Genomic DNA, 27,662 nt, shown 5'->3' with positions numbered 1-27,662 from the left:
GGCTGCCAAATTTTGTCCTTGCTTAGGGTGCCCTATTACCAAGTCCACCCCTGTTGCGGAGTTGGAAGGTACCCCAAGGGTCATCTAGTCAAACCCCCAGTATTCAGTTTCCACTTTTTTTTTTTAAAAATGATAATTTCACTTTAACAAAAAATTACAAGTAACCCACATGGGCGTAACCTCAGGGGAGGCAGGAGGGCAGGCTGCCCCCCTCCAAATCAAATAAAATAAATAAATAAATAAATACTTAAATAAAAGTAGAAATTGTGGAAAGATTTTGACAGATTTTTCTGAGCGCTTGGGGTCAAAAGGAAGTAATTTAGAAGTGTTCTTGAGACATTTCATTCCAAATCTGCTCGACAGTCCTGGATGGAGGATGTTGACAGGTGTCTTGCTCCCACAACATAAATCCTGCCTACGCCCATGGCAACCTATTTACATTATTTTAAATAAAATCGAAATGTGGTTGCTTAGCCTCCCTTCAAGTGTCCCTATTTTCCAGGGACATCCCTGATTTAGAGAAGCCAGTTTCTGATTTGATCCTGGAATGTCCCATTTTTCCTTAGGACGTCGCTATTTTTCATTGGAGAAATGTTGGAGGGTTATGGAGTTATCCGAGCCGTCTGAAGGCAATCCTGTGCAAGGAAGTTTTTTTAAAAATATGTTTCATGTTTTATTATGTTTTTATATATGTTGGAAGCTGCCCAGAGCGGCTGGAGCAACTCAATAAAATGTGTGGGGTATAAATAGTAAAATTATCATTCTGGAATAGGAAGTCCCTATTTTTTCAGCGGAGAAATGTTGGAGGGTATGAAACACTCGTCTTGTTAAGTTCCAGTAAGGCAAGTGGGAGCCGGCAGATAGGGAAAACTACAGCTCCCAGAAGCCTTTGCAACTCCTCCTCCCCAAGCATCCCCGTCCGCCAGGCATCCCGTGTTCAGCTCGCGGGCGGTGAGCCAATGGGCGAAGTCAGGCATCGCTCAGGCAAGCAGCACGTGGGGGCCATGCTGCCCAATGGCAGGGCCGGGAGTGCATCTAGCCATATGAGAAGAGGCAGAGAAGGAGGAGTGAGCCAAAAAGAGGGGAAGGCGACGGGAAGCGAGGGGAGAGAGAAAGACTCCGACAAGAAAGCAGCAGCGGGGAGCAGCAGCTTCCGAAGTTGGGAAAGGCCCGGGGGAGGGAAGAAGGACAAGGCACTTTGCAGCAAAGGTAAGGGGAGGGAGACATTGATATTATTATTATTATTATTAATGCAAACTCAAATGAATAAATGCATCTGTTTATTTCCATCGCCTCGTTCTCCGCATGGATGCAATGGGGGTGAATATATATCTATATCATTGCATCTCCTGGGCTGTCAAGGGGAGCGGGGAAGAAATGATTTTAGAGGAGCATTGTTCGAGAACGACCAGGGACCCATCACTTTTTCCCCACCCCAGCATCCCTGCAAGAGGTCCTAGAGAAAAGCAGGGCCCCTTCACCCCAGTGAGTTTACCTATTGCTAGTTTTAGATTGTAAAGTCATTGGGGCGAATGCCTGCTTGGTTTTCTCATTGCAATTGAGTAAAGTGTAATTCTTGGTTGTTAAACTTTTTTTCTCTTTTAAACACAATGCACTTGGCACAATTTTAATAACTAGTCTTCCATTCCGTGTGCATAGCACCAGAAGTGCATCACTGTTTTTATTTTCCGAGAATGCATCTATGCGCCAGGATAGAAGTGAATTGTCTGCTCCCCCTGCCTCCCCCCCCCCACACCCAGAGGGGTTGCAGCCAAATTATTTGGGAGAAATATTGTCAAGAACATTGGAGGTCTCGCTTGTTCCATCAGCCCTTGATAGGATTAAGATGACAAAGGGGTAAGACTTGGGTGGAGAAATGAAGGTCTGAAGTTTTGAACTTCAGAGACCTTCAGAGGGAGAAAGGGATACCTGCTTAGGTGTGTTTTGGGAGAACGGAAAGTTGAATCAAGAGAGAGACTTTCCTCCTTTTCATAAGTGCTAGCATGTAGGCATGACCTAGTGAAACTGACTGCCACAGGTTCAGGTCAGAGACAAGGAAGTACTTGCACATCACATAATGAAATTACGGAATGCTTGGTCACAACATGTGGTCATGGTTGATAACTTTAGATGGCTTTTAAAAGGTTTAACAAATCTTGTGGAAGTTGGACCTAGCACTGGATATCAGTCTTAAGAGCCAAAATAGAGTCCATATTCTCAGGCAGTGTTGCATCAGAGATGTTTGGGAGCAGAACAAAGGAGGGCTTAATGTGCCCTTGTTGTGGGCTTCCAAAAAGCTACCAATGTGGGAAATAAGATGCTGAACTACACAGATCTTATACCTTGATATAGAATGCCATTCTTGCTAAATTTTACCTTACCATCCTAAAGGTAACCGAGAAATCAGTATGGTGTGATCAAATCAATCATCTGCCAAAGCTTCCTATCATTCTTACTGAGTTTTTTTGTTTTGTTAATTCTTTTAAGGAAAGGTGTTGTAACAGGAGATTAGCAAGTTTAAGAAATCATCATTACCATCTCCTCCCCTGGCCTTGCCACACTTTTGTCAAGTCTTTTGCCTCAGCTGTTGACTTCATTTTGTCTCTGGGCAGATCATATTCTCTCTTGATAGTTTTCTGTAGGTCCTACAGTGTTATGTTGGCATGAGCTAAATGTTAAAGAAATAATAAGACAGCAACATGATAGAGAGCATAGGACACAGGAACCTTTAACTCAAACAAACACATATTTCACTACCCACTGAGAATGCTCATGTTATTTTTGCTGTTAAGGATATATGGATCTGCCTCATGGTGACTCAAAACAATGGCTTAGTATTGTCTCCTCTGGCTGGTAGCTGGTCCACCAGTGTTTTGGGCCAAGATACCTTTTACAGCTCTGCGATGGCAGATCATTTTTAATTGGAGACATTGGGAATTAAACCTGGAAGCTTCCACATGTGGTCTTTTCCCCTTAGTTGTGACCCCCATCTCAGAGGACCTGAGAGACTGTTTTCTTTTTACTGGAAGAGTTTATGTGTAGTAAAAAGGCAAGAACATTGGTCAGTGATCCAGTCTGAGAAAGTTGGAAGGCTTACGGTATTTAAAGGGCAGGTTATTGGTAACAAAATATTCCAGAGCCCCTATGATGAATATCTTGCCTCCATCGAAGCAATGCCACTCTCTGCTGTTGGAGTTCACGTGGGCTAAACAAGCAGGTACCAAACAGAGAATTCAGGGTGAGGGGGTAAATATTATTGAGATTTTACTTAGCTGACCTCTGGTATATCATGTCGGAGACATCAAAGTTATATTGACATGTAAACCTGGGAAATCAAGAAAAAACAGCTGAAAATTCTGCTGGCCAAAACATTATTCTATAGAAGTCTGGGTGCTCTTTTGGTATATATCAGTATTTCACATCTCTAAGTCGAACAGTGAATTGTTTTCTTTTACTGTAGAAAGAGGACTGGAGTGTATAATTAATGATATTGGGAGTTCTTTGAAGGATGTTCTGGACTAAAGTGTGTGGGTAGGTTTTGTAGTTGTAGATCAGAGGGGCATCAGGATTATTGCTAAGTGCTTAAGCCCAGGCTGCTGACACACATTTGCAAGTGCTAATTTATTTGTTCAGGAGCCTCTGGACAAGTTAAGTTGGTAGCTGGCTGGGGTGGGGTGGGAGAGTCTTACCAACATGCTGCTTTGGAGGATGCCTTATAAACAAGATTAAAATATTTTTAAAATGGGGGGGGGGGAGTAGGTCAGGAGACATGTAAAAACCGCAGGGTTTGGGCCCCCTGAGACCCACCACTTTTGTCTGATCTTCCCATATGCCAAAGCAACCCAATAATGGGGCCGGAGGGAACCATGAGGTTATGAAGTCCGACACTGCAACCCAGGCTTTCTTGTAAGTGTGCAGTTTTGGCCTTCTTTTAAGCAGCAAATTGGGAGCTTTCAGAGATGCTCTGTTTCATTCAAATCAGAGGCTGGGAACCTGGTTCCCTCATGTTGTTGGACTACAACTCCCATCATCCATGACCATTGGCCATGTTAGCTGGGGCTGATGGAAGTTGGGAACCCAGCAATATCTGGAGAACTGCAGGTTCCCAGCCTCTGGTTTAAATGCTCTAGTTTTCAGACCATAGAGATGTTTGGAGGGACTATTCCAGTGTTAAAAGCTTGAGACTTTATATAAACGATTCCTTCCCACCACCATTTTTAAAAAGCACAAAATGTGTTCTGAGACATTCTGCCTGATACTGGTTCCAGCCAGAGCCCACAAACCCAAAGTGCTGCTTAGTTTTCTTAGCTTTTTGTAAGCAAGATGAAAGATGCACTTTTAACTCACAGGTTCGTGGTATCTGTGCAGATATGAGGGATTTTAACTGTGCAACTGAGCAGCTCTTTACACATGTGTGTTATTTAAAAATGGAAAAAATAAGAATGTAGGCAGGCTCCATTGAAATCCATGGTTTGTTGGTTTCCCTCTCCCTCGCCTCATGTCATCTTTCACTGACTCCAATCAAAGACGGATTGCAGCCATAGATTTCAGGTATGACCTGTGTTACGAAAGCACAAAAATGACAGACTCAGCCTGCTTGAAGCCATGCGTTGGCTTCTTTAATAAATCAGAGAGAATAATGGGGAAAGCTGATCTTGATCAGTGTTTTTGTGCCTTGGCTGGCACCTTCCCACCCACTATCCTCCGCTAATCCAGAACGAGACCTGTCTGTTAAGTACCCATTGAACTTTCTTTACAAAGCAAAGAGGGCAGATTACGGGGGTTGGCTGGGCTGCATAGCCCTGTCTGCGGTTTGCCTGCCTTCTGAAGGTGGCACACGCTTGTAGAAATTACAGTTTTTAAAAACCTGGATACTTCTGCAGACGGATGGCATAACATTTGGTGTAACAGTTGTGTTCTGTTGTGCTTCTTAAGCAGCTTGGTCAGTGTCATTTTAGTGCTTTCACCCCCAATTGTCCAAAGGGAGAATTAAGGTCAAGGGATTAGGTGGTAGAGAAGAGGAAGGACTTTGACGTTTCTTTTCCTGCGAGTTCTGTTAGGAACCAGTGTGGATAGCTAATCAGTGCTAGGGCATTGAGCCCTGTGCATTGGTCCATATCTGATCCCTTGCAATGGCTGTGGACTGTCTCGTCTGAAGACCCGTTGCTGGGGAAAGTGCTTTAGTCCTCATGCCCTCATTGCGGGCTTTCCGTAGGCCGTGAGAACAGGATTGTAGAACCATAGAGTCCAACTCCCTGCAATGCAGGAATATACAGCTGTCTCTTATGGGGATTGAACCTGCAACCTTGATATTATCAGCCTCATGCTCTGAGCTTTTGGTCTGATGCAACAGGGCCCTTCTTATGGGTGCAGTGCTCTTACATTACAGACACAAAGTCTTCCTGAATACCAAGTCTGATGCTCTCTTTGTCTTGGGCAACAATGGACACTTAATCTCCTGCTTTGCTCTCCTTATCTGTATACAGGAGACAGTGGATAGGAATTGAGGTTAGCTGTGTTGTCCTTCATCATAAGTGTTGGCTAAACTGTCACTGCGGACGACTCAAGCTGGCTAAATACAACTGGTTAGTTTCTTATGGGGTGTTTCCGTTTTCGTCGGCTGGGTGGTGGTCATTATGGTCTAGATGTTGGGGGAACTGTGAGCGAAGGCAGTAGAGGATGGAGCCGTTCTTAACATTTGCATTATTTTCTGTGCTTTAACCAGAATTCTTAAGACACACCTTCTTTTTGTGTGTTAAATTTACTGTTACCTGTCCTGGACTTTGGGATGAAGCAGGTGCCTACCTGCCTTTTATTATCAGTCCACACTACAAGATGCTTCAGTAAGTCTAGAAACAACGTAGTATTTGTCATTATTTTTATTATTTATTAGTCCAAACAATAATTTTAAAGACCTTGCAAGATTTTTAGTGTGATGGAGCTCTTACATCAATCAGGTAGAACAGGCACTGATCTAGAATAGCGGTTTTCAAGCTATATTCCCGGGTGCTTAGTGGTTCCTTGCCAGGCAATCCTGTACATGTTTACCTAGAAGTAAGTCCTGTTGACTTCAATGGGACTTACTACCAGGTATGTATGTATAGAATTACAGCTTTAGGAGCTTATTGGAGGTTCTGCGAACTGCTAGGTTGGCAGGAGCAGGGACTGAGCAACGGGAGCTCACCCTGTTGCGGGGATTCGAACCGCCAACCTTCTGATCGGCAAGCCCTAGTCTCTTTGCTTAGACCACAGCGCCACCCGTGTCCCTTGTTCAAAAGTATTCGGGTGCCTTTTGCACCTGGCTATTGGACCCTTGCAACTAAGTGAATATGCATGGGCTCCAGGATAGTGCTTGACATCTTTGCTGTCTGGAGGTGCATGCCTGGGAATCATTGGTTCTTGGCTGTTTTCACAGACACATCCTGTAGAATTCTATCAGTTACGTTTTATCTGCACAGTCAGAATGAATTTCAGGAACAAAAATGCTTTTTTCTGTGCAGCCTGAGCAGGGAACAACGTTATAGTTAATCGTTGTTGCTCGTCTTCATTTACCCTACTCCACTGCCCTACATTATGAATGGCCTGTATCACCATTAAGAAAAATAGGTTGGAATGGGATCAAGTGACTTGTCTTCTTTAAGTTCTCCAAGCTCTTAACTTAGCTCAAGGTTGTCTTCTGAACCAGCCAGGTGTTGAACTGATAATCCATCACAGCCAGTTCATCGTTTGAAAATCCAAGACTTGAGAGCCACCTGGCCCCAAGATGGCAACCAGACATTTCGTTTGGGTGACTGTAACCATGGTTTAAGGAGCCATTTGGCACCTAGCTGTATATCTTGAGTTCCTAACACTGTTTCTAAACATGGCTTATACCTGCTGATTGGCTCTACCTATAGGGCCTAGGAAAGAGTGTATCTGAAGAAGTGTGCATGCACACAAAAGCTCATACCAAGAACTAACTTAGTTGGTCTTTAAGGTGCTACTGGAAGGAATTTTTTTTGTTTTGGCCTAGGAAAGGTTATTGTAAGGCTTGCCTTGTTTGTTAGGGAGAAAACGTTCAATTGCATCGGTGAAAGGAATGTTTCGGCAATTAGGTATTGGGCAATATTTAATATTCCAATCCTTTTGCAAGCCAAGATCCTGTTCCCAGTATTTGCAGAGGGGCAAAAGTGACGGAGGAAGCTCAGCTGCTGACGTAGCCACGCTTTGGCTGAGCTGGCCTCCTGTCTGTTAGCACAAGGCAACTTGCCAGCTGTTACACCTTTTTGTGGAGTCGAAACCCCCGTTGAGAATGCCAGCTGTTCTGCCTGAGATCAGGCAAGCAGAACAAGGATATGTAGTCCTTCCTGTGCATTTGACAGCTACTTGAGGAAGGCTTTGAATATTTATGGTTGATGTGGCATTTTGTCTTCTTGCTTTAATTTGGTCTTTTTATTTCTTTTAAAAATAAAACCTTATTGTATGCTGAGCACCAGTGGGGAGATTGCCCTGGAGTGATGAAGCATGTTACCGTATTTTTCGCTCTATAACACGCACCAGACCATAACACGCACATATTTTTTAGAGGAGGAAAACAAGAAAAAAAATATTATAAACGAAATAGTGGATGTATGGTTTTTGTGGTTCATGCTGTGGCCACAGACATGTGATCTGATAGTGAGTTTGGAGTAGCCCAATACAAAAATCCTGAGGATCCATGTGGATCCATGCTTTGTAACCATGGAGGAGGGAAGGAAGGGGAACCATGGATCCTCTGCTCACGACTGCAGCAGATCCCCCCCGCCACCCGCAGGCATTCGCTCCATAACACGCACAGACATTTCCCCTTACTTTCTAGGAGGAAAAAAGTGAATGTTATGGTGCAAAAAATACGGTAATTTATGAGAGCAGGAAGACAATAGCAATTCCTCCAGTCCATTTCCCATTTAATCCATAGAAGTGCATGGTCATTCCTGGACCCACTTTCAGGGAACCTAAATCGAACATCTCTCCCCTGTATGACTTGGCTCATGTAAGTGTTTTGCTAGTGGTGCTTGCATTTTATTTATCTGCTCTTAGAACATTTTCTGTTTGCGCTTCTCTGCAACCCCCCCTCCCCCTCCCAAAGAAAAAAGTTATCCTTTTTGATGGATGCCAGGGGGGAAGCTGCTGTGGAGCGATGGCGCATATTAATGTTACAAATTTGGTCAGAGGCAGACAGAAAAGCAAATGGCAGGTGCAAGGCCAACAGCAATGCTTTGTTTACTCAGCAAAAGCAGACACTGAGGTGGCTGTTTTGCATGAAGACTTTTGTGAAAGCAACTGAAATGTGGCAACCTGTAAAAGGGTAAAAGAGTGCTGGGAAATAATTCAAAATGAATTGAAAAAAATGTTTAAAAGTTCTTTTCCAAAACAATCCAGAGTCCTTTTTGTTGGGGATAATTCAGACTGAAATTCCCAGGTGTCCAAAAAGGTTATTTATGTATGCCACTACTGCATCCTGGGTTTTGTTAGCCCAAAGATGGGAAAAAAGCGAGGTCCCAACCAAAGAAGAATGGCAACTTAAGCTGATGGAACATGCGCAGCTTGCAGACCTTACAGAATAAGACAGGCTTCCTCAACCTCGGCCCTCCAGATGTTTTGAGACTACAATTCTCAGCATCCCTGACCACTGGTCCTGCTAGCTAGGATCATGGGAGTTGTAGGCCAAAAACATCTGGAGGGCTGAGGTTGAGGAAGTCTGGAATAAGAGAACAAGAAGAACATACGTTTGAAGAAGATTGGAAAATGTTTATTGAATATATGGGGGGCGAATTGTGCTGGCAGCATTAAGATAAATTCAACAGTGTACACAAGTTTTGATTAATGTAATAATGGAATACTGAGTGGTTTAGTTTATGTAAAAAATGCAGGGATTTATGATAGGCGAAATGAACCATGGAAAGAGAAGAGAAGTCACTGACATTTTAAGGTTGCTCAAACGAATATTCTAAATTGTTAAACAGAAAATTTCATAAAAATTATAAATATAAAAGAAATACTTTTGTGAAAGCTCCTTATGCAGATTTTAAGATCCTGTGCTGGTAACCAGAGAGTGTAGGGCAGGGGTCAGCAAACTTTTTCAGCAGGGGGCCGGTTCACTGTCCCTCAGACCTTTGGGGGGGGGACTGGACTATATTTTTTTTTGGGGGGGGAAATGAACGAATTTCTATGCCCTACAAATAATCCAGAGATGCATTTTAAATAAAAGGACACATTCTACTCATGTAAAACACACTGATTCCCGGACCATCCGCGGGCCGGATTTTTTTTTATATATATATATAATATTTTATTAAGTTTTACACAAATAAAAAACATGTAAAAACAAACATAACATCAGAATAAAAGAAAAAAGATACACAGATAAAAAAGAAAAAAAAATATTTCCATATAAAAAAGAACTCACATTCCAATTGTAACATTCAAAGCCTTATTTTCCTTCCTTCCACCCGCCTCCCGATCTTGTATTCTATGTATTAATTAGTTCAGCAAGCATTCTATTAATTTTCATCCTTTGTCCCTCCCTTTGTACTCTTATTTAACTTAATCACTAGAACCACTTCTTTTCTTTTTCAATGTCCTCAACATTCAAAAATTTTGCAGTGTTTTTGTAAATAAAGTTTAAACTTCTTCCAGTTCTCTTCCACCTGCTCTTCTCCTTGATCTCGGATTCTGCAGGTCATTTCTGCCAGTTCCATATAGTCTATTACTTGCATCTGCCATTCTTCCAAGGTGGGTAGATCTTGCGTCTTCCAATGCTTTGCAATGAGTACTCTTGCTGCTGCTGTCGCATACATAAAAAAGGTTCTGTCCTTCTTTGGCACCAATTGGCCGACCATACCCAGGAGAAAGGCCTCTGGTTTCTTCAAGAAGGTATACTTAAATACCTTTTTCAGTTCATTATATATCATTTCCCAGAAAGCCTTAATCCTTGGGCACGTCCACCAAATGTCCCTTCAGTTTCTTTGCATTTCCAACATTTATTATCGGGCAAGTGGTAAATTTTTGCAAGTTTGACTGGGGTCATGTACCACCTATACATCATTTTCATAATATTCTCTCTTAAGGCATTACATGCCGTGAATTTCATACCGGTGGTCCACAACTGTTCCCAGTCAACAAACATGATGTTATGACCAACATCTTGTGCCCATTTTATCATAGCGGATTTTACCGTTTCATCCTCAGTATTCCACTTCAACAGCAGGCTATATCCGCGGGCCGGATTTAGAAGGTGATTGGGCCGGATGCGGCCCCCAGGCCTTAGTTTGCCTACCTGTGCCCTATATGATTACCTGTTTTTACATGAGTAGAATGTGCCCTTTTATTTAAAATGCATATCTGGGTTATTTGTGGGGCATAGGAATTCATTTATTATTATTTTTTCAAAATATAGTCCGGTCCCCCACAAGGTCTGAGTGACAGTGGACCCGGTCCCCTGTTGAAAAATTTCGCTGACCCCCTGAATAGGGTGACCAAAGCAGTTTCTGATACTCAGGAACCTTGCTCAAGAAGGGTAATCTTTGGTTAGGACCCCTTGGTTGGGGGTCTGTGTGGCCCCCATGCAGTGTAGGAGTTAGAGGGGGAAGTGGAGTTCTTTGTATGGAATTGCTTGTCTTGTCACGCTCTTTGGAACTGCTCCAATCTCCCTTCTTCCTGTCATGCTCCCCTGCCCTTTTCTGTCAGTTTCGGAGCGCTATTTGACAACAGCGTCTGGAAGATGGATGTGACCTCCGTTCACAGAAGACCTTTGAGAAGCAGGTCTCTTGCAACATTCCAGGGGGAAAACGAATCCTTTGCAAGCTTTTCATGACTACTCCTGAAAATGAAATGGAGACTTGTGTCTCTTTCAGCGCCATGAGAAGTAGCAAGTGTTTGTGGTGGGTGGAGGTCTACCAGAATAGGGAACTGGGTGCAATTCATTCTCTCCCTACCCTGGCAAAAGGTGGGTTGTATCCAAAGCAGGAGTGGGGAGGAGTGAAATGATGGGGGCATGGCTCTTGGGCCTGAAGAAATTAGACACACCTTCAGTTCAGAGATGCAGCAGAATTGACTGCCCTCAAAGGAGGTAAAGACAGAAAAGTGATGTGTACTGAGGGACAGGAGGTGAGCTTCCGTAAGGGCAGTTAGTTCTCTTTCTTGCACCTTCTAAGGCTCTGTGCACATCATTTATAGCTCAACCCCTCCCAAGAACCCTGGGAATTATGGTTTACTCCCATTGGAATTCCCAGCACCTATTACAAACTACAGTTCCCATTTTTGAGTGGTAGGGGAAACATGCTTTAAATGTACGGTATGTTGTGTGCACAGCCTAAGAGTAACGTTGCTGTTTTTAGTGAAGCGTACCATTACCTTTAATTCGGAGAAAAGTGTTCCTCTACTGCCAGACATTGGGAAGCCGAGCCCTATGGGAAGGTGCAAATGTTTGAGAGTTGCACAGAGGTCTTCTGTGTCTTTAGCAGGTGCATGGCAGACAGAAACCTGGCCAACACAGTCTTTTTCAGCTTGGCACTATGGCGTTTGGGAAAATGCTATACTTCTGGTGTGGGCAGTGATGAGCAAACTTGGCCTGCCAGCTGTTTTAGGACTACAGTTCCCATCACCCCTCACCACTGGTCCTGTTAGCTAGGGATGATGGGAGTTGTAGTCCCAAAAACATCTGGAGGGCCAAGTTTGGCCATCACTGGGTGTGGGGAACCTTTAGCTGCCAGAAAAAGATGGCAGCCCTTGGCCGGGGGGCAGGCAGTATCTTGGAACTCTTTTAGAAATCAAAGACTCTCTAGCCTTGTTCAGGTGTTCAAAGAATGTGTGAGGACACCCATGTGCACACTAGCCTCCCACTTCTAATGTCTCCATCTCTTCAGCCCCCAAACTCATGATCTTTGAATCCCCTAATGGGGCTTCTGTAAATGCATGCTTATTGTGGGTTTATTCTGGCCTCCTTTGGGAATAAGAATGCAAGGCCAGCCTTTATCTTAAATGTTCAGTTAAGGGTGGATTTGCTTCATGTGTTTGGGTCTGTTTTCATCCTGGCATCTTGATGGGTTTTCTTTTAGTTATGGCTCCCAAATGCATCCATGCAAAAGCTGGCTCTGGGTCTTTTGGAGAAACAAGTGCTTTGACGGTTCTCCCTGCCACATTTGGGTGCTGTTGAGAGAGTGCAACTGTGGCTCAGTGTGACTAGGGATGCTGGATGTGTCCATTTGTGGATGTCCTATTTAAGAAAGGGAAGGATAGCAGGACGGTTTGTGGCTGTGTTGACTTTTCAGCTGGCTTAGGTGCTGTGGAAGTGGCTCTGCAGCAGCTCGTTTGACAGCAAAGGAAAGATGTAGTTTGCGGATATCTGATTGACTCATGATCTCTCTCCTTTTAACTGCACTGGCCTGGTGCATTAGTGGCAGGGCGTCTGTAGCTGATCTCAAAGGCCAGGGAAGAAGAGTTGGTCTGATTTCTGCCTTTTTGCTGCCCTCTGTGAATTAAAATGCTGTGCGTCCTTGTCTGTCTGCCTCCTTCATGCCATATCGCATGCTGTTCAGCATAACAATCGTCCGTTAACTGAGCAAGGGGTGAACAGGATCCTATTTTCTCATGTTCTCACTGTCGAGAGAAGTCGTATCATTTCTTTATTCTCCCCATTTACAACTCTGTGCTCTGAGATCCAAAGCTGTCTTTGTGTGTGTACACACTGTCTTCCCTTGGAGCAAAGATAATTGATTATCTGTTGCCGGTTACATGCATAAGCAATTGACAGCCTTCATTGGGTTTGTCTGGGCATGTTGAATTGCGAGATTTCTCGGATTTATCATCCAAGAAAACCACTCTGCCAAGAAAGCTCTACCAGGTGATTCCCAACTTCTGGTGGCCGGGGGACCCTTCGCTTTCTTGCACAGCAAAAGGTTTCTCCTGCAGTGTGAAAAACTTTATAATATCCTTGCCTTTCCAATGGAGCCTTCTTGCTATTATTCTATGTGTATTGCTCCTCTGAGCTTGCTGCCTGTTTAGAGAAGAATTACGATGCAAGCAAGCCTTTCTCTACAGAGATCCAACAGGATGGGGGTTTGGAATTATAGGCATCTTGAATTATTTAATTTCTCACAGCACAGCTAGGAATTCTCTCGTGGTCCAAGCTTTGGAAATTGTTTTTCTTCCTGAAATGTGGAAAAAGCAAAGCGAAACAACACTTTCACAAAAGCACCCTGCCGGTCTCTTCAGTTCCTTTTTTCCATCCCCAGCATCCTCCAACTTTCTCTGTTGATAAAGGCTCTTCAATCAGCACCCTCATCAGCCTGATTGCTTTGTGTGTAATTGTGTCCTTAACGCTCTCCTGCAGGGCTGAGATTGTGATGTCTTCAGGCTTGAAAATGGAAAGGAGAGAACTTTTGGTGGATGCCTTTGTCTTTGAAAATTTGCTTCTAGTTAGTACAGTGGTACCTCGGGTTACAGACGCTTCGGGTTACAGACTCTGCTAACCCAGAAATAGTACCTCGGGTTAAGAATTTTGCTTCAGAACAGAACAGAAATCGTGCTCCGGCGGCACCAGGAGGCCCCATTAGCTAAAGTGGTGCTTCAGGTTAAGAACAGTTTCAGGTTAAGAACAGACCTCCAGAACAAATTAAGTATGTAACCTGAGGTACCACTGTAGAATTATACACGGCCTCGGATATTTGGGATGACGGGTGATACAGAAATGTGAAGGCCAAGGGTCAGCAAACTTTTTCAGCAGGGGGCCAGTCCACTGTCCCTCAGACCTTGTGTGGGGCCGGACTATATTTGGGGAGAAAAATATGAACGAATTCCTATGCCCCACAAATAACCCAGAGATGCATTTTAAATAAAAGGACACATTTTACTCATGTAAAAACATGCTGATTCCCAGACCGTCTGTGGGCCGGATTTAGAAGGCGTTTGGGCCGGATTCGGCCCCTGGGCCTTAGTTTGCCTACCCATGGTGAAGGCTATAGCTGCCTTTAAATGTGGAGGAGTATCTGTGCAGAATTCATTCCTTTCACCAGATTTATTTTGCAAGGTATCCTGTCCCCCTGCCCCCCACCAGTCCATCCACATTCTCAAGGAAGGTACTAATTTGCAAGGCATGTTTCACGGAGCAATGGGAAATTGGAGATCTCATGGGGGGGCTGGGACCCCACCCCTTTCCCTAACACCTACTATTAACAAAAATGTTTGCCTGAAAGGAGAGCATTTTCTAGCTATTGTAAAACAAGTAAACCTGGATGTTAGAGATAAGATTGGTAACAGCATCTGATTTGCTATGAAGAAATACCCTAAAGTACAGAATTGTCTAAATGGGGTCTCCTTCTCCGTATTTTGAGTGGGAGTGGCAGTGGATTAGAGCATGGGTAGGCAAACTAAGGCTCGGGGGCCGGATCCGGCCCAATCGCCTTATAAATCCGGCCTTTGGATGGTCCGGAAATCAGTGTGTTTTTCCACGAGTAGAATGTGTCCTTTTATTTAAAGTGCACCTCTGAGTTATTTGTGGAGCATAGGAATTCGTTCATCCCCCCCAAAAAAAATATAGTCTGGCCCCCCACAAGGTCTGAGGGACAGTGGACTGGCCCCCTGCTGAAAAAGTTTGCTGACCTCTGGATTAGAGGTTTGTTTCAGCATCCATTAAAAACTCTTTAAGTTTGGCTCTTTGTCACAAAGGGCAGCATACTGGACTCTCAGGCAACTTACCGTATTTTTCGCCCTGTAGGACGCACTTTTCCCCCTCCAAAAATGAAGGGGAAATGTGTGTGCGTCCTATGGGGCGAATGCAGGCTTTCGCTGAAGCCTGGAGAGCGAGAGGCGTCGGTGCGCACCGACACCTCTCGCTCTCCAGGCTCCAGGAAGCTATCCGCAAGCCTTGCGTGCCCGGGGGAACTCCGCCTGGGCGCGCAAGGCTTGCGGGCGGCAGCCTGCAGCGCGGAGCAAGGGGTGCCCTTTGGAGGACGCCCCGTGCTTCACACAGGTGTCCGCAAGCCTTGCGCGCCCGGCGGGCGGGGCGCCCTGAAGCAGAGCGCCCCGCGCGCCGGACAGACATCCGCAGCGTGGGGAGCCCTGCAGGAGTTCCCCGCAGGGCTCCCCACCCTGCAGATAGCAGCCTGCCGCCCGGCGGGTGAGACGCCCTGAAGCAGAGCGCCCCATGCGCCGGACAGACATCGGCCAGCCCCACAAGCTCGGGGGACAGCGGGGAGGCGCAGCGCTGCCATCCCACTGTTCCTTGACCTGGTTTTGGGGGGGGGGAAATAAAGGAAAAAAAATTTCCTTTATTCCCCCCCCCCCCCCAAAAAAAAGTATGTGCGTCCTATGGGACAGAGCGTCCTATGGGACGAAAAATACGGTAAATACAATTCCTTCAATGAGCTCCCTTTAGGTTTCCAAGGGCTGTGGGTTGGAGTACCACACAGTTGCTTGGGAATCCAGTCTAGTGCTGAAGACCCGCCGGCTGAGGTGCTTCAGGATTCAGCCTTGATTGCACAACAATCTGGCTGTGACAGCACAACTTTTAGCAAACCACATGGCAAAGAAGCGTTGCCAGTTTAAACCCATTGTCTGAAGTAGGAACTGAATCAAAGAATGGGAAAGAAGTATCCAGCCTCCTCACACCTTTACTTTTTGCTTTTTTAAAGTTCCTCGCAGTTAAGAACAACACTTCCCGCCATCTCCCAACATTTCTTAGAGACTTCAAAGGTTGTAGATCGAAAGTGATTATTAAGATCTTCCCTTTATTCTCTCAACCCTGCTTTAATCTGTGTTCTCTGCTTGCTCCAGTTCATTAGCATACGGACAATCACTTGAACAAATGTAACTGCCTTGACTTCCTCTATCTCCTTTTGAATTTCGACTAATAATGATAGGCAATAGTAAAACATAAAACCCCACTATTACTTAATTCCTCTGCTGGAGTAGGGGCGAGACCCTGTCGCCATAGTAACCCTGGTGAGTGGTTTTGTTAATGCCTTTTTAAAAATAAATTCCTTCCCCGGAAGACAAGTTCAAAATATTATACATATTTGTACGTTTCTGGGACTAATGGGTTGAGAGCATGGTCAAATGCTTTTGAACTTCCATATTCTTTTTGGAAAGCTTTATTTGGCCTCGACTTGGTTATTGGCACAGAGTGGGCTCACCAAAAGCCAAAAAACCACAGTGGGACTGAAAATTCAGACGGGGTAACGTTTGCACTATACATTTAAATTACATGGCTTCCCCCAAAGAATCCTGGGAATTGTAGTTTATTAAGAGCGCTGGGAATTAAGACTCGGTAAGGGATAAACTACAGTTCCCAGGATTCTTTGGGGAAGCCCATGTGCTTTAAGGTGTGGGTGTGACCTTGAATTTGGGGAAAAGGCAGTCACTTCTGCCTTGGAGGAGAGAAGCTCTTATGTGCCATCACTCCAGTTTGTTTTACAAAGGGGAGCATCCATGCATTCTGTCCCCCCCCCTGCATTTCGAGTGGTCCTGCCCATTAGGAATATTGTATTACATGATTTCCCCCCCCCCCCCCAAACCTCAGTATGACTACCATTGGGGACTCTGCTGGGAAGCAGTACCTCCAGATCAAAGGCTGTATTAATTTACATTCTAGGATTTACATTTTTCATCAGAACCTTTAAAAATCACTGACCTAGTGTGATCTAGTGGGTCAGTGATTTTAAAAGGTTCTGATGAAAAATGTAAATGCTAGAATGTAATTTAGAGATCACACTAGACAAGAGTTTCAGAAAGCATGGGGAAAATGCAGAAAATACTTCACAAAACAGTGCCCTAAAATACGTACCTGGACTTGTTAATTTCTGCAGGAGACTTTGTGGATATTTAAGTTATAATTAGAAAAATCTTAATAATTATTCATAAAGGAAACAGTTTACAAGGAGGCCATATACAGGATAAAGGAAGTCTTTTATTTGGTTATTCATATTGTTGTATATTATGCTCATTGTATGTTATGTTCACGTTTAACGAGGGTGGATTTGTGTATTTGGGGGGGTGGGGGTTTATGTTATGTTGTAAATAAAATTCCAATAAAAATTTAAAAAATAAAAATAAAACAAAATCACTGACCTAGGTGTATCCTTTTTTTAAAAACATTTGCATTAGGTAGCCATGTCCGCCAAAGCAATTTCGGAGCAGACGGGGAAGGAATTCTTGTACAAATACATCTGCACGTCTTCAGCCATCCAGAACCGCTTCAGATATGCCAGAGTGACTCCTGATACCGACTGGGATCGGCTAATCCAAGATCACCCCTGGCTCCTGACTGAGGTGAGCAGAACCGGCTGTAGTTGTTGTAACACACAAAGCAAGAACCCATAAAGTAAGAAGCTATACAGGCCCAGAACAAAATGCCTTTAAGCCTCCTTGGTGTACAGACAATGGAACGTACACAGCTGAAAGTTCATCAGCATCAGGAACGCTTACATAAAGGACTCCAGCCACTCTAATGTGATGGAGGAAGAGGAGCTCTCCAAAGCAGGCTATAATAATAATAATAATAATAATAATAATAATAATAATAATTATTATTTATTATTTGTACCCCGCCCATCTGGCTGGGTTTCCCCAGCCACTCTGGGTGGCTTCTATAGAAACAAAAAATACACTAAAATATTACAGATTAAAAACTTCCCTGAACAGGGCTGCCTTAAGATGTCTTCTGAATGTCAGGTAGTTATTTATCGCTTTGACATCTGATGGGAGGGCATTCCACAGGGTGGGCGCCACTACCGAGAAGGCCCTCTGCCAGGTTCCCTGTAGTTTTGCTTCTCGCAATGAGGGAACCGCCAGAAGGCCCTTGGCGCTGGACCTCAGCGTCCGGGCAGAACGATGGGGGTGGAGACGCTCCTTCAGGTATACTGGGCCGAGGCCATTTAGGGCTTTAAAAGTCAACACCAGCACTTTGAATTGTGCTCGGAAACATACTGGGAGCCAATGTAGGTCTTTCAAGACCAGTGTTATGTGGTCTCGGCGGCCGCCCCCAGTCACCAGTCTAGCTGCCGCATTCTGGATTAGTTGTAGTTCCCGAGTCACCTTCAAAGGTAGCCGAACGTAGAGCGCATTGCAGTAGTCCAAGCGGGAGATAACTAGAGCATGCACCACTCTGGCGAGACAGTCCGTGGGCAGGTAGGGTCTCAGCCTGCGTACCAGATGGAGCTGATAAACAGCTGCCCTGGATACAGAATAGGCTGAACTTTTTGCCCATGGGCAAGAAGAGTTTGGTCCCCCTATGTGCTGGCATTCGTCATGCTTACCTTGGTCCTGAAATAGACCCTTGTTTTCTTAAGGTCTTAGTTATAAAAGATAATGATAATAAGAATAAGAATACATAAATTGCCTCCCCTTAAATGCATTGGTGCTTGTTCCACTTCCCTGTCCGGTCAGCTGTAGGTAATTCCACTCACCACAGGGGAGCGAGTCCCCTAACATAACCGCATGCCAGCGTGTAAGGATCCGAAAATATTTCTTCCAGCTGCCACTTTAAGGATCCTATTAATCCTTGAATTAATTCAGAAAGCCACCCGGAGCCCTTGCTACCTTCCGGCAAAGCTCACAGAAAACTATATTCTCCTCGCTGAGGCATGCCAGCCACTGACTCACATAGCTAAGTGCAGGGTATTTAATTAGCCAGCAGTACAGCTGCCTTCCATCAGAGAGAAAAATGGGACTGTGTGGCAGATCTGTGCTTGGCTAAATGTGATTAAACTGGATGGCAGCCAGGAGATCAAGCTATAGAAAGGAACTGGGGACGGGATGTCTCCTTGCACAAACTGGGGCGAGGCCCTAAAACTTCCCAAGGTGGTGACACAGAGGACCTAAGATTCTGTGCCCGTTAAAGTTTGCACCCCAAACATGCAACTGGCTGGTCAAATACTGTGAATCACAGAATTGTAGAGTTAGAAGGGAGCCGTAGAATCATCTAATCCAAGCACCCCCCCCCGCAATGCAGGAATATCTAGCTGTCCCATAATAAGGGGATCAAACCTTCAACCATGGCATTATCAGCACCACGCTCTAACCCCCAAACTCAGCCCTCCAGATGTTTTGGAACTACAACTCCCACCGTCCCTAGATAACAGGACCAGTGGTCAAGGATGATGGGAATTGTAGTCCCAAAACATCTGGAGGGCCGAGTTTGGGGATGCCTTCTCTAACCAACTGAGCTATCCAGGCTTGTTAACGTTTTAATATTAACAGCTAACTTGATTTGTTTCTGTAACTAGGGTAAGGAATCGAAGCTGCCGATGATCACAATAGTTTTGTCGTCTTTCTAATTTAAAAAAGAAGGAATGATTTTTGAATATTTTGTCAGCCAACTGTCCTAGCCCTATGCGGCCCAGGACCCTTGTACCTACGGGACCGCCTCTCCTGGTATGCCCCGCAGAGGACCTTAAGTTCCACAAATGACAACACTTTGGAGGTCCCGAGCCGCAAGGTGGTTAGATTGGTCTCAACTAGTGTCAGGGCCTTTTCAGCACTGGCCCTGACTTGGTGGAACGCTCTGTCACAAGAGACCAGGGCCCTGCAGGACTTGACATCTTTCCACAGGGCCTGCAAGACAGAGCTGTTCTGCCTGGCCTTTGGTTTGGACTCAGTCTGACCCTTATGTTCCCTCCTCTTATGGTTTTGATTTATGGGCTACTATTAAAATGAGACTGCATTTTAAGTTGTATTTTAACCCGTATTTTAAATTGTTTTCCCCCCCTTTTCTTCCCCCCTCTATTATGTTTTTATTATAATTTTACTGGTGTAAGCCGCCCTGAGCCCTCCTCTGGCCGGGGAGGGTGGGGTATAAATAAATTATTATTATTATTATTATTATTAAGCCATGAGGAAAAAGCAATGCCTGCACAGTTGTGACTGCTTTCGTGTGCTAAAAATGTGTGCAGATTGCTTCCTTTTTTAAAAATAAAATAAAATATTTATTAGGTTTTTACAAAAAAGAAAAGTACATAACCACCACAAAAGTAAAAAGAATGTAAAAAGAAATAAAACATAATCAAAAATACACATAGAACAGATCAAAACACTAGAATATAGAATACAGTAAAGAAAAGTTCCACCCAACCAAATACAAAAACATAAAAACTCCAACTTTTTCGATCATACTTAATTAACTTCCTTTCTTGACTTCCTCACGCCTCCCTTTTTTGTGTTCCTCTTTACCCAATCAGATACAGCAAATCCTTACCCTCTTTCAGATCTCATTTCTAATTATTAAGTTCATTCTATTATGTCACCAATCTTTTCTCCTCGTACTTAAACACCTTTATAATATTATTCACTTTCGACATAATATCACTTTAATCTTTCCTCCTTTTCTGTTGCATTTTGTATACTTTTTTAAGCTATATCACTAATGTCTTATTATTTCCAAATCCAACATTATTTTAACATTCATAAACTTTGCAGTGTTTCTGCAGATAGTCTTTAAACTTCTTCCAGTCCTCTTCCACTGATTCTTCTCCCAGGTCTCGGATTCTGCCAGTCATTCAGATTGCTTCCAGGAAGCAACACTTATCTATGATCTTAGCTGTGCCGGTTTCTTTGTTATTTCTGCTATGTGACCTCTTTGCATGAAGAGCATACGAGAACCTAAACTAGGCCTCGCCCTTCTCGGAAACTGGCAAGTTGTTTGCAGATTTTTCACTTATCACCTGGAGGGATAGTTTTCCAGTTTTGGTTTTCCTTTTGCTAGAACATTAGCAGTGGCAAATTTTTTATCTGTGGTTGCAAGAACCAATGATCCCTATATTCTGAACAAAATGCTTGTTTAACCTGGAGGTAGGCTGTATGAAATGTGTATTGCTTTGTAACGATTTGTTGGGTCTCTGGACCATAATAAAGATTGTTGTTGTTGTTGTTTTTTCCAAATCCCAGCGTCTTGTGGTGAAGCCTGATCAGCTGATAAAGCGGCGTGGCAAACTTGGCTTGGTGGGGGTGAATCTTGACCTGGAACAGGTGAAGGCCTGGCTGAAGCCTCGTCTCGGACATGAAACCACAGTGAGTGTTGCCATTATTTTTCTGCCCCACCTGCTTAACCGAGGACGGGCAGGATACTAACGAAGCAAATAAAAAGCGACAAGATTAATTTATGACCTTGAAGGCATTTTCCGTGGCAGCCCACTAAGTTGTGGAACTGAGGCACCTTTATTAATATACCGTATTTTTTGCTCTATAAGACTCACTTTTTCCCTCCTAAAATGTAAGGGGAAATGTGTGTGCATCTTATGGAGCGAATGCAGGCTGCACAGCCATCACAGAAGCCAGAACAGCAAGAGGGATTGCTGCTTTCACTGCACAGCGATCCCTCTTGCTGTTCTGGCTTCTGAGATTCAGAATATTTTTTTTTCTCGTTTTCCTCCTCCAAAAACTAGGTGCGTCTTGTGGTCTGGTGCGTCTTATAGAGCGAAAAATACGGTGGCTTCTGGTGAATGCTGAAGACACACCTCTTTACCGTGGCCTTTGATACTTGAGGTGTATCTTTTTAAGACCCACCTTATTTATGTAATTTAATAATAATAATAATAATAATAATAATAATAATAATAATAATAATAATAATAATAATAATAAATATCTTTATTGTCATTGCCCCCTCTCGGGGACAACGAAAGTTATTTTAAACTGTTTTTAGTATTGTGCTTTAATGTGGTAACCCACCCTGGGAACTTAGGGTGAGGGGCAGGGAAATAATAATTTTGTGAGAATTTAGCACTTCATAATGCAGGGGTTAATAATACCTCTTGTTTTCAATATCTGGGTGGGGCTTCTCATTCAGAGTATGTTTGTTTCTCATTTTTCACAGATTGCCAAAGCTAAGGGCATACTAAAGAACTTCTTGATAGAGCCTTTCGTACCACACAAACAGGTTAGTTTTATTTGTACGCGCAAGCAGAGATTTGTACGCATAACAGTTATTGGGGGAGCACAGCATTAGTCTTGCATCATAAAGGTTGCAGCTCCTTTCCTCCAGGACTCTTTTCCCCATGGAGTTGATTCCCCATGGAGTTGAATCAAACCAAATAATTTTGAAAACCTTGGCAGAGAAATTGGATAACCTTGTCTTGAGGTAACGAACACTGTTACAGAGAGGGGTATCGGAAGCTCTCAGCCTCCCCGTGTTCTCATTCATATACTTCCATTGGTTCCGAAAACGCAAAAAGCTCTGCTGGTCTTTGGTCTGGTAAAACCTTTACCATCCCGGTGTCTCAAATCCACAGGCGGAGGAATTCTACGTGTGCATTTACGCAGCCCGCGAGGGAGACTACGTGCTGTTCTACCACGAGGGCGGCGTGGATGTGGGGGATGTTGACACTAAGGCTCAGAAGCTGCTGGTGCGCGTGGACGAGAAGTTGGACGAGCCCAGTGTCAAGAAGCATCTACTGGCACATGCCCCGCCGAACAAGAGAGAGTAATTCTAAAATCTTGCTCTATTTATACATATATTAAAATGTTAATTGTGGGTTATGGACAGTCGTGTTTTACATGACTGTGCAGGCTAGGTAACCCAGCTCTTCCCCCCCCCCCCCGAGGAGAGCTGGGCAATATATTGATAAGTTGTCCGAAACCGGTATGGCGTTCAGATCGCACCAGCTCCAGTTGCCTGCGGATGGAAAAGGCTTAGGCAGGCAGGCAGGCAGGCAGATCCCGAGAAGGTTCTGGTGAGCACCTTCTTGGACTCCATCTGCCTATGCCCTTGAGGAAGCCCCCTGCCACTCGTGAACCTGAGCAGTATTGGGGCTTGCTCAGCTGGGGGTGGTGGAGGAAGGCTTCCCATCCCCCATCTGAGCAGTTTTAACGAAGCACTGACGCTCCTCGTTTGCGCAAGAGCCAGGGAGGTATCTGGCTTCACTCACTAGGGCTGGGCGATGCATCCCTGCTGCTGTTTCTCCCTCCCATAACGCGGTGGTACCTTGGTTTACAACCAGAATCCGCTCCGGAGGCCCGGTTGTAAACCAAAACAGGTTGTAACCCAAGGTGCGCTTTCGCCAATGGGGCCTCAAAAAAAAAAAAAGTTGTAATTAAAAAAAAGGGTTGTAATGCAAAAAAGGGGACACGCACTTCCGGGTTTGACGTGGTTGTAATCCAAAATGGTTGCAAAGCAGGGTACCATTGTAGATGGTAGGCAGAGGGAACCGGGAAGTGTTTGGAAAATGCTCCTGGGCCAGCTTTAGTTTAAAGGGACAGGAAGGAACTGCTTTTCAGTACAGTGGTACCTCTGGATGAGAACGGGATCCGTTCCGGAGCCCTGTTCGCATCCTGAAGCAAACGCAACCCGCGTCTGCGGGTTGCAATTCGCTGCCTCTGCGCATGCGTGTTACGTCATTTTGAGCATCTGCCCACGCGCGAGTGGCGAAACCCGGAAGTAACGCGTTCCGTTACTTCCGGGTCACCGCGGAGCGCAACCCGAAAATGCTCAACCTGAAGCAACTTCAACCTGAGGTATCAGATTTCAGTTATTTTCCTCCTCTAGCATCTGAAGCTGTCAGGCAGGACTTCCACGCTCAAGGCCCGGGTATACCTGTGGCTGGAGCAGGCCAGCCCTATAGTGGTTGGCTGGGCTTGAACGAAAGCTTGTAGTCGCCACTTGCTTCACCCTCTCTGCCCCTCTCTGGACAAGATCCCCTCCAACCAGCCATTCCCATGGGAGACACCAGTGGATAGGGGAGCATACGCTTCTGGACAACAATGCTTGAAGGTGCCCTGAACAACTTTGGGTAGCAGTGCCCAGCTCTCCTCCGCCTGCGTTCCTTGCTGTAGCAAGAAAAGCCGGCCCAGGGAGGGTTTCCTGTTGGGCCCTGCATGGCAAAGGCTCTTTAGGCATCTTGACCAAACAACCCCCAAGCCTTCATCTCAGCGTAGGAGCTGGTGTAGTGGCAGGGACTGCAGCGCAACCCACGGGACAACCCTTCACCTGCCTCTGCGGCTTTGAAGTCTAGAGGAAGGCCAGCAGCTCGCTAGAGGGGAAGTGCTGCTTGCTAAGGCGAGCATAATTGTCTGAAGTCCACCTGTGGTCTTTTAAGAAAAGCAGCCTTAGTATTCACAAAGGATGGTAGAGAAAGCATCCTCTGTTTTTCTCCTGTCCTTTTTTTGTTTCTGTGGTGGTGAACAGCTGGGTTCTTTCCCCCCCTTTTTCTTTTCTTTTTACACTAAAAAATCCTTTTCTCGACATGGAGGTGCCCTGCTGACATTTTGAAGGAGCCTGCTTTCCTTTTAATGTCGTCTTCAGGCGGATAATAAATGGCCTTTAGGGAGGGATCGCGATGGCGGGCGACGCAGTCCCAATGTCTGACTCATTCAGGCCTGGGCGTCTGAAACCTCAGCTGGACTGACGGCAAACAGACTGAAGGAACTAACAATAGGGCTGTGTAACAGGCACAATGTGAAGTGTCTTTGGTGTACCCCCATTTGGTTTTGATGAATTTGTCTCTGTGTGCGTGTCTGTTTGCCCATTTTGTGTGTGTTTCTGCCTTCTTTATATAGTGTCTTGGCGAGCTTCATCTCTGGCCTCTTCAATCTTTATGAAGACTTATATTTTACGTACCTGGAAATCAATCCGCTAGGTAATTCCTCTCTCTCTGTTGTTTTCCATGAAAGGTCCACATCTCATTCATTCTGCAGTTCTCAATTATACGGCGAAGTGTGGTGGAATAGAAAATGAAGATGGAGCACGGGCCGCTCGCTGCAGACAGGCAATGCGTTTCCATGAACTTGTTCTTGTCAGAGTAATTTAAATTAGACCTCCTCCACAAACAGGGAGCGTAGAAAGTGTCCATCAGTCTTTGAGAGCGCTGATGCAAGCGAATCTTTCCAGAGATTAATTTTGATGTCGAGTTCTCGCAAGCCACCAGAAACCGAAGTCTTCGCCAACAGTGTAGAAGAACAAATCTTCAACTTCTGTAAATCAAACGAGGGTCAAACTAGATGCAATATAAAATGCGCTGTCGTCATTCTCCCTCCCTTGTGAGTTTAAAATAACAACCGTGTCCCCTCCCAGCTTTTTTAAAAAATAAAATAAACAAAAAAAGAGGGTGAATGATGAAGAACAGTGATGTTTAGCGTCACATCTAGTCTGGTCCTGAGAAATCCACTTTGACCAGAACATGTAGCATCCTTTATTTCTGAGGATCACTTAATATTTTTATTTATCCAGGAATTTTATTTGACAGTATATATTGTGCAAATTCACTGCATCCTTGCCTGCATGTAGCAGGCATGGTTGGTGTATTACATGATGTGTGACTTTCCTTCCCCCCAGCTCCATAATTCCCAGGGGCTTCTTTTGGCCTGTGGTGGGTCAGAGGTGGGGGAGGGGATGACAAATTTGCCTGCCACATCATGTTGTTGTTGTTAAATATACATACTGCTTATATGCCAATATGGCTTCCAAGTGGTTTGCAACTATAAAATCAACCCACAATTAAAATACACGTAATATTAAAACATCCTTAATTGAAATATACAATCAAACAAATAACAAAAAAAGCCACTAAAAACCCACCTCTCAGATTAAAAGAACTAAATACTTAATAACCAGACCCAGGTGTCTTCATGAAAAAGGAGGGGGGGACGACCCACAGATCATCATTAAACTATTATACACTTAATGCATTCAGGAGATAGTTGTAAGAGAGGTATTTGTAAGAGAGCACATTTCTCTTCAGTGAAAGTTGGCTTATTCATGTGTTACGCAATGTTACTGGCCTTTCACCCAGTAAAGATAAAAGGGAAAAGTCTAGCTCCTCTCTCAGGCCCAGAGGGAGACACATTTTTAAAAAATACTTCAGGATCCACTGTGTTTATTTTCTAAGTAAAGGTTTTGTTCTGAGTCTTTGGATGCTTTTTTTGTGTTTTGTTTTCTGGGGTACTCCTGCAATGTGAAGCAGCCTGCAGCCATGTTCATAATGGTCAGAAGTAGTTTGCTGCAGACTAAAAGGCACTTTGGCACATAAATATCACAGAAAGTGACCATGTATGGAGTTGACCTTGTTCAGCATGGACTGGCTGTGGGTCTTGGGTAGATGTTAGCCACCCATGTCTTTTCTGCGTCCAGATTTAATCCAGAAGTGTGCCCCAGCCATTGGAAGGTGCTGGTTGTGCTATGATGGTGGATCTGTTTCAGCACTCAACAGGGAAAGACCCCATGAAATTGAGAACCATTTCCTACCTAGGCAACACCTTGAAACTAGATGTTTTCCATTCGTTTTTCCTTGTTAGCTGGTTCATGCTGACCTTCTTCTTCTGTCTCCCCCTCTCCCTTCACCAACAAAGTTGTAACCGCAGATGGCGTTTATGTTCTTGACCTTGCTGCGAAGATCGACGCAACGGCTGACTATATCTGCAAAGTGAAATGGGGCGATGTGGATTTCCCCCCTCCCTTTGGAAGAGAAGCTTATCCAGAGGTAAAGAAAAGGGCTGCTCTTAGGGTGGTGTTAGGGAATTAAGGTAGCCTAAGCGTGTTCTGTTGAGCGTGAGGCTGCTTGACTTCAGCTAACGTGCAAAAAAGCCTCCATCTCGAAATCCGAATTCCCATCAGAACAGTTTGGTCCCACTTTGGTCTCCCAAAATCCCCTGTGTCTTGTTGTTTGGCAGAATGTCTCCAGCGTTTATCTGATGCTCTGGCATTTCTTAATTTAGTAATTACAGCAATTGCACAAAATACAAACCAAGGTGGAAGGTTGTTTTTTTTTTTTTTTTAAAAAAGAATTGTTGTCTAGCCAAGAAATCCATTTAGATACCTCTTTTCTTTCCTGCCCGCCAATCCCCATTAGTGTGTTATGGCTCAAGTGCTGACACTTAACTCAATTTGGCCATGTTTCTAATGGATGAGTTTTTTTACCTCACTGAATCATCCCCCTTGCCAGGCACTAATGAAGACTCTTAGACTCTACACTTGTCAAGAATGTTAATGAATTTGGGTCTGGCCTCTGCAAGAACCGAAATGAATGTTCTCAAAATGCACAGGATAGGAGCATTTCCCATAGGAAGGCTCAATCTCTGTTGTTAACTGAGGTTTGGGCCCCTACCTAATCACTTCATCAACCCCCTTTTTCTTTGTACACCTTTCTTGAACATCGGTTCTTTCGTCCGTCCCTCCAGTGGTAGCTGTGGTAGTTTGGCTAGCCTTGGAGATGAACAGAAAGCACTTCTCCTGTTTTCCACTGGTTTTCCTCTCTCTCATTTTGGGGGGTGCTTCTACAGCATTATTTGGGACCTGGGGTAGTCCAACTTCCTTCCTCTTCAGTTCTAATATTTGCACCAGAGATTTACATTGGCCTGGAATAAGTTAACTATAATTTGTCAGATTCCCATAGCACCTCACAATATAAAATTGCCAGGATGACAAGTCTGGTATCCATACTTGACAGGGTGGGGCAAGCACAGGGGTCCATTATCCCTGGAGGACCAAACACAACTGATACCTAGCTGCCTTTTTTAGAAATAATAATAATAATAATAATAATAATAATAATAATAATAATGGGGTTTTTTTTTAGTGTCTTGATACTTTGAAGAGAAACCCCAGTCCAGGCAGTGGCTGAATCCCTCCAACATTGTTATCCTCAGTACCTCTGCCCCCATCAAACACCACTGGGGAATGCTATTGAAGTACTACTGAGCAGATAGAGTTTTGCTGCTTT

At 44.4% G+C, this 27,662-nt stretch overlaps 1 protein-coding gene across 2 annotated transcripts in view; it reads left to right on the top strand.

Moving 5' to 3' along the window:
• Positions 1-935: 935 nt before the first annotated feature.
• The window catches only part of ACLY (ATP citrate lyase), a 60,064-nt gene continuing 33,337 nt past the window's right edge, over positions 936-27,662 (top strand). The window contains exons 1-7 of one of the 2 annotated variants that reach the window (XM_083709124.1): positions 936-1,209; positions 17,122-17,286; positions 20,899-21,021; positions 21,827-21,889; positions 22,242-22,432; positions 24,505-24,584; positions 26,293-26,423. In XM_083709124.1, the coding sequence (XP_083565250.1) occupies positions 17,128-17,286; positions 20,899-21,021; positions 21,827-21,889; positions 22,242-22,432; positions 24,505-24,584; positions 26,293-26,423 (747 nt within the window). In that variant the 5' untranslated portion in view covers positions 936-1,209; positions 17,122-17,127. The remainder of the gene's footprint in view (positions 1,210-17,121; positions 17,287-20,898; positions 21,022-21,826; positions 21,890-22,241; positions 22,433-24,504; positions 24,585-26,292; positions 26,424-27,662) is intronic. The other variant, XM_083709123.1, reaches the window with a different exon arrangement.

This window comes from Podarcis gaigeae (genome assembly GCF_964106915.1).
Source record: "Podarcis gaigeae genome assembly, chromosome: 13".
Taxonomy (NCBI): domain Eukaryota; kingdom Metazoa; phylum Chordata; class Lepidosauria; order Squamata; family Lacertidae; genus Podarcis; species Podarcis gaigeae.
Note: the sequence above shows the minus strand (reverse complement) of the source record. Positions and strands in the feature narration are given on the sequence as shown.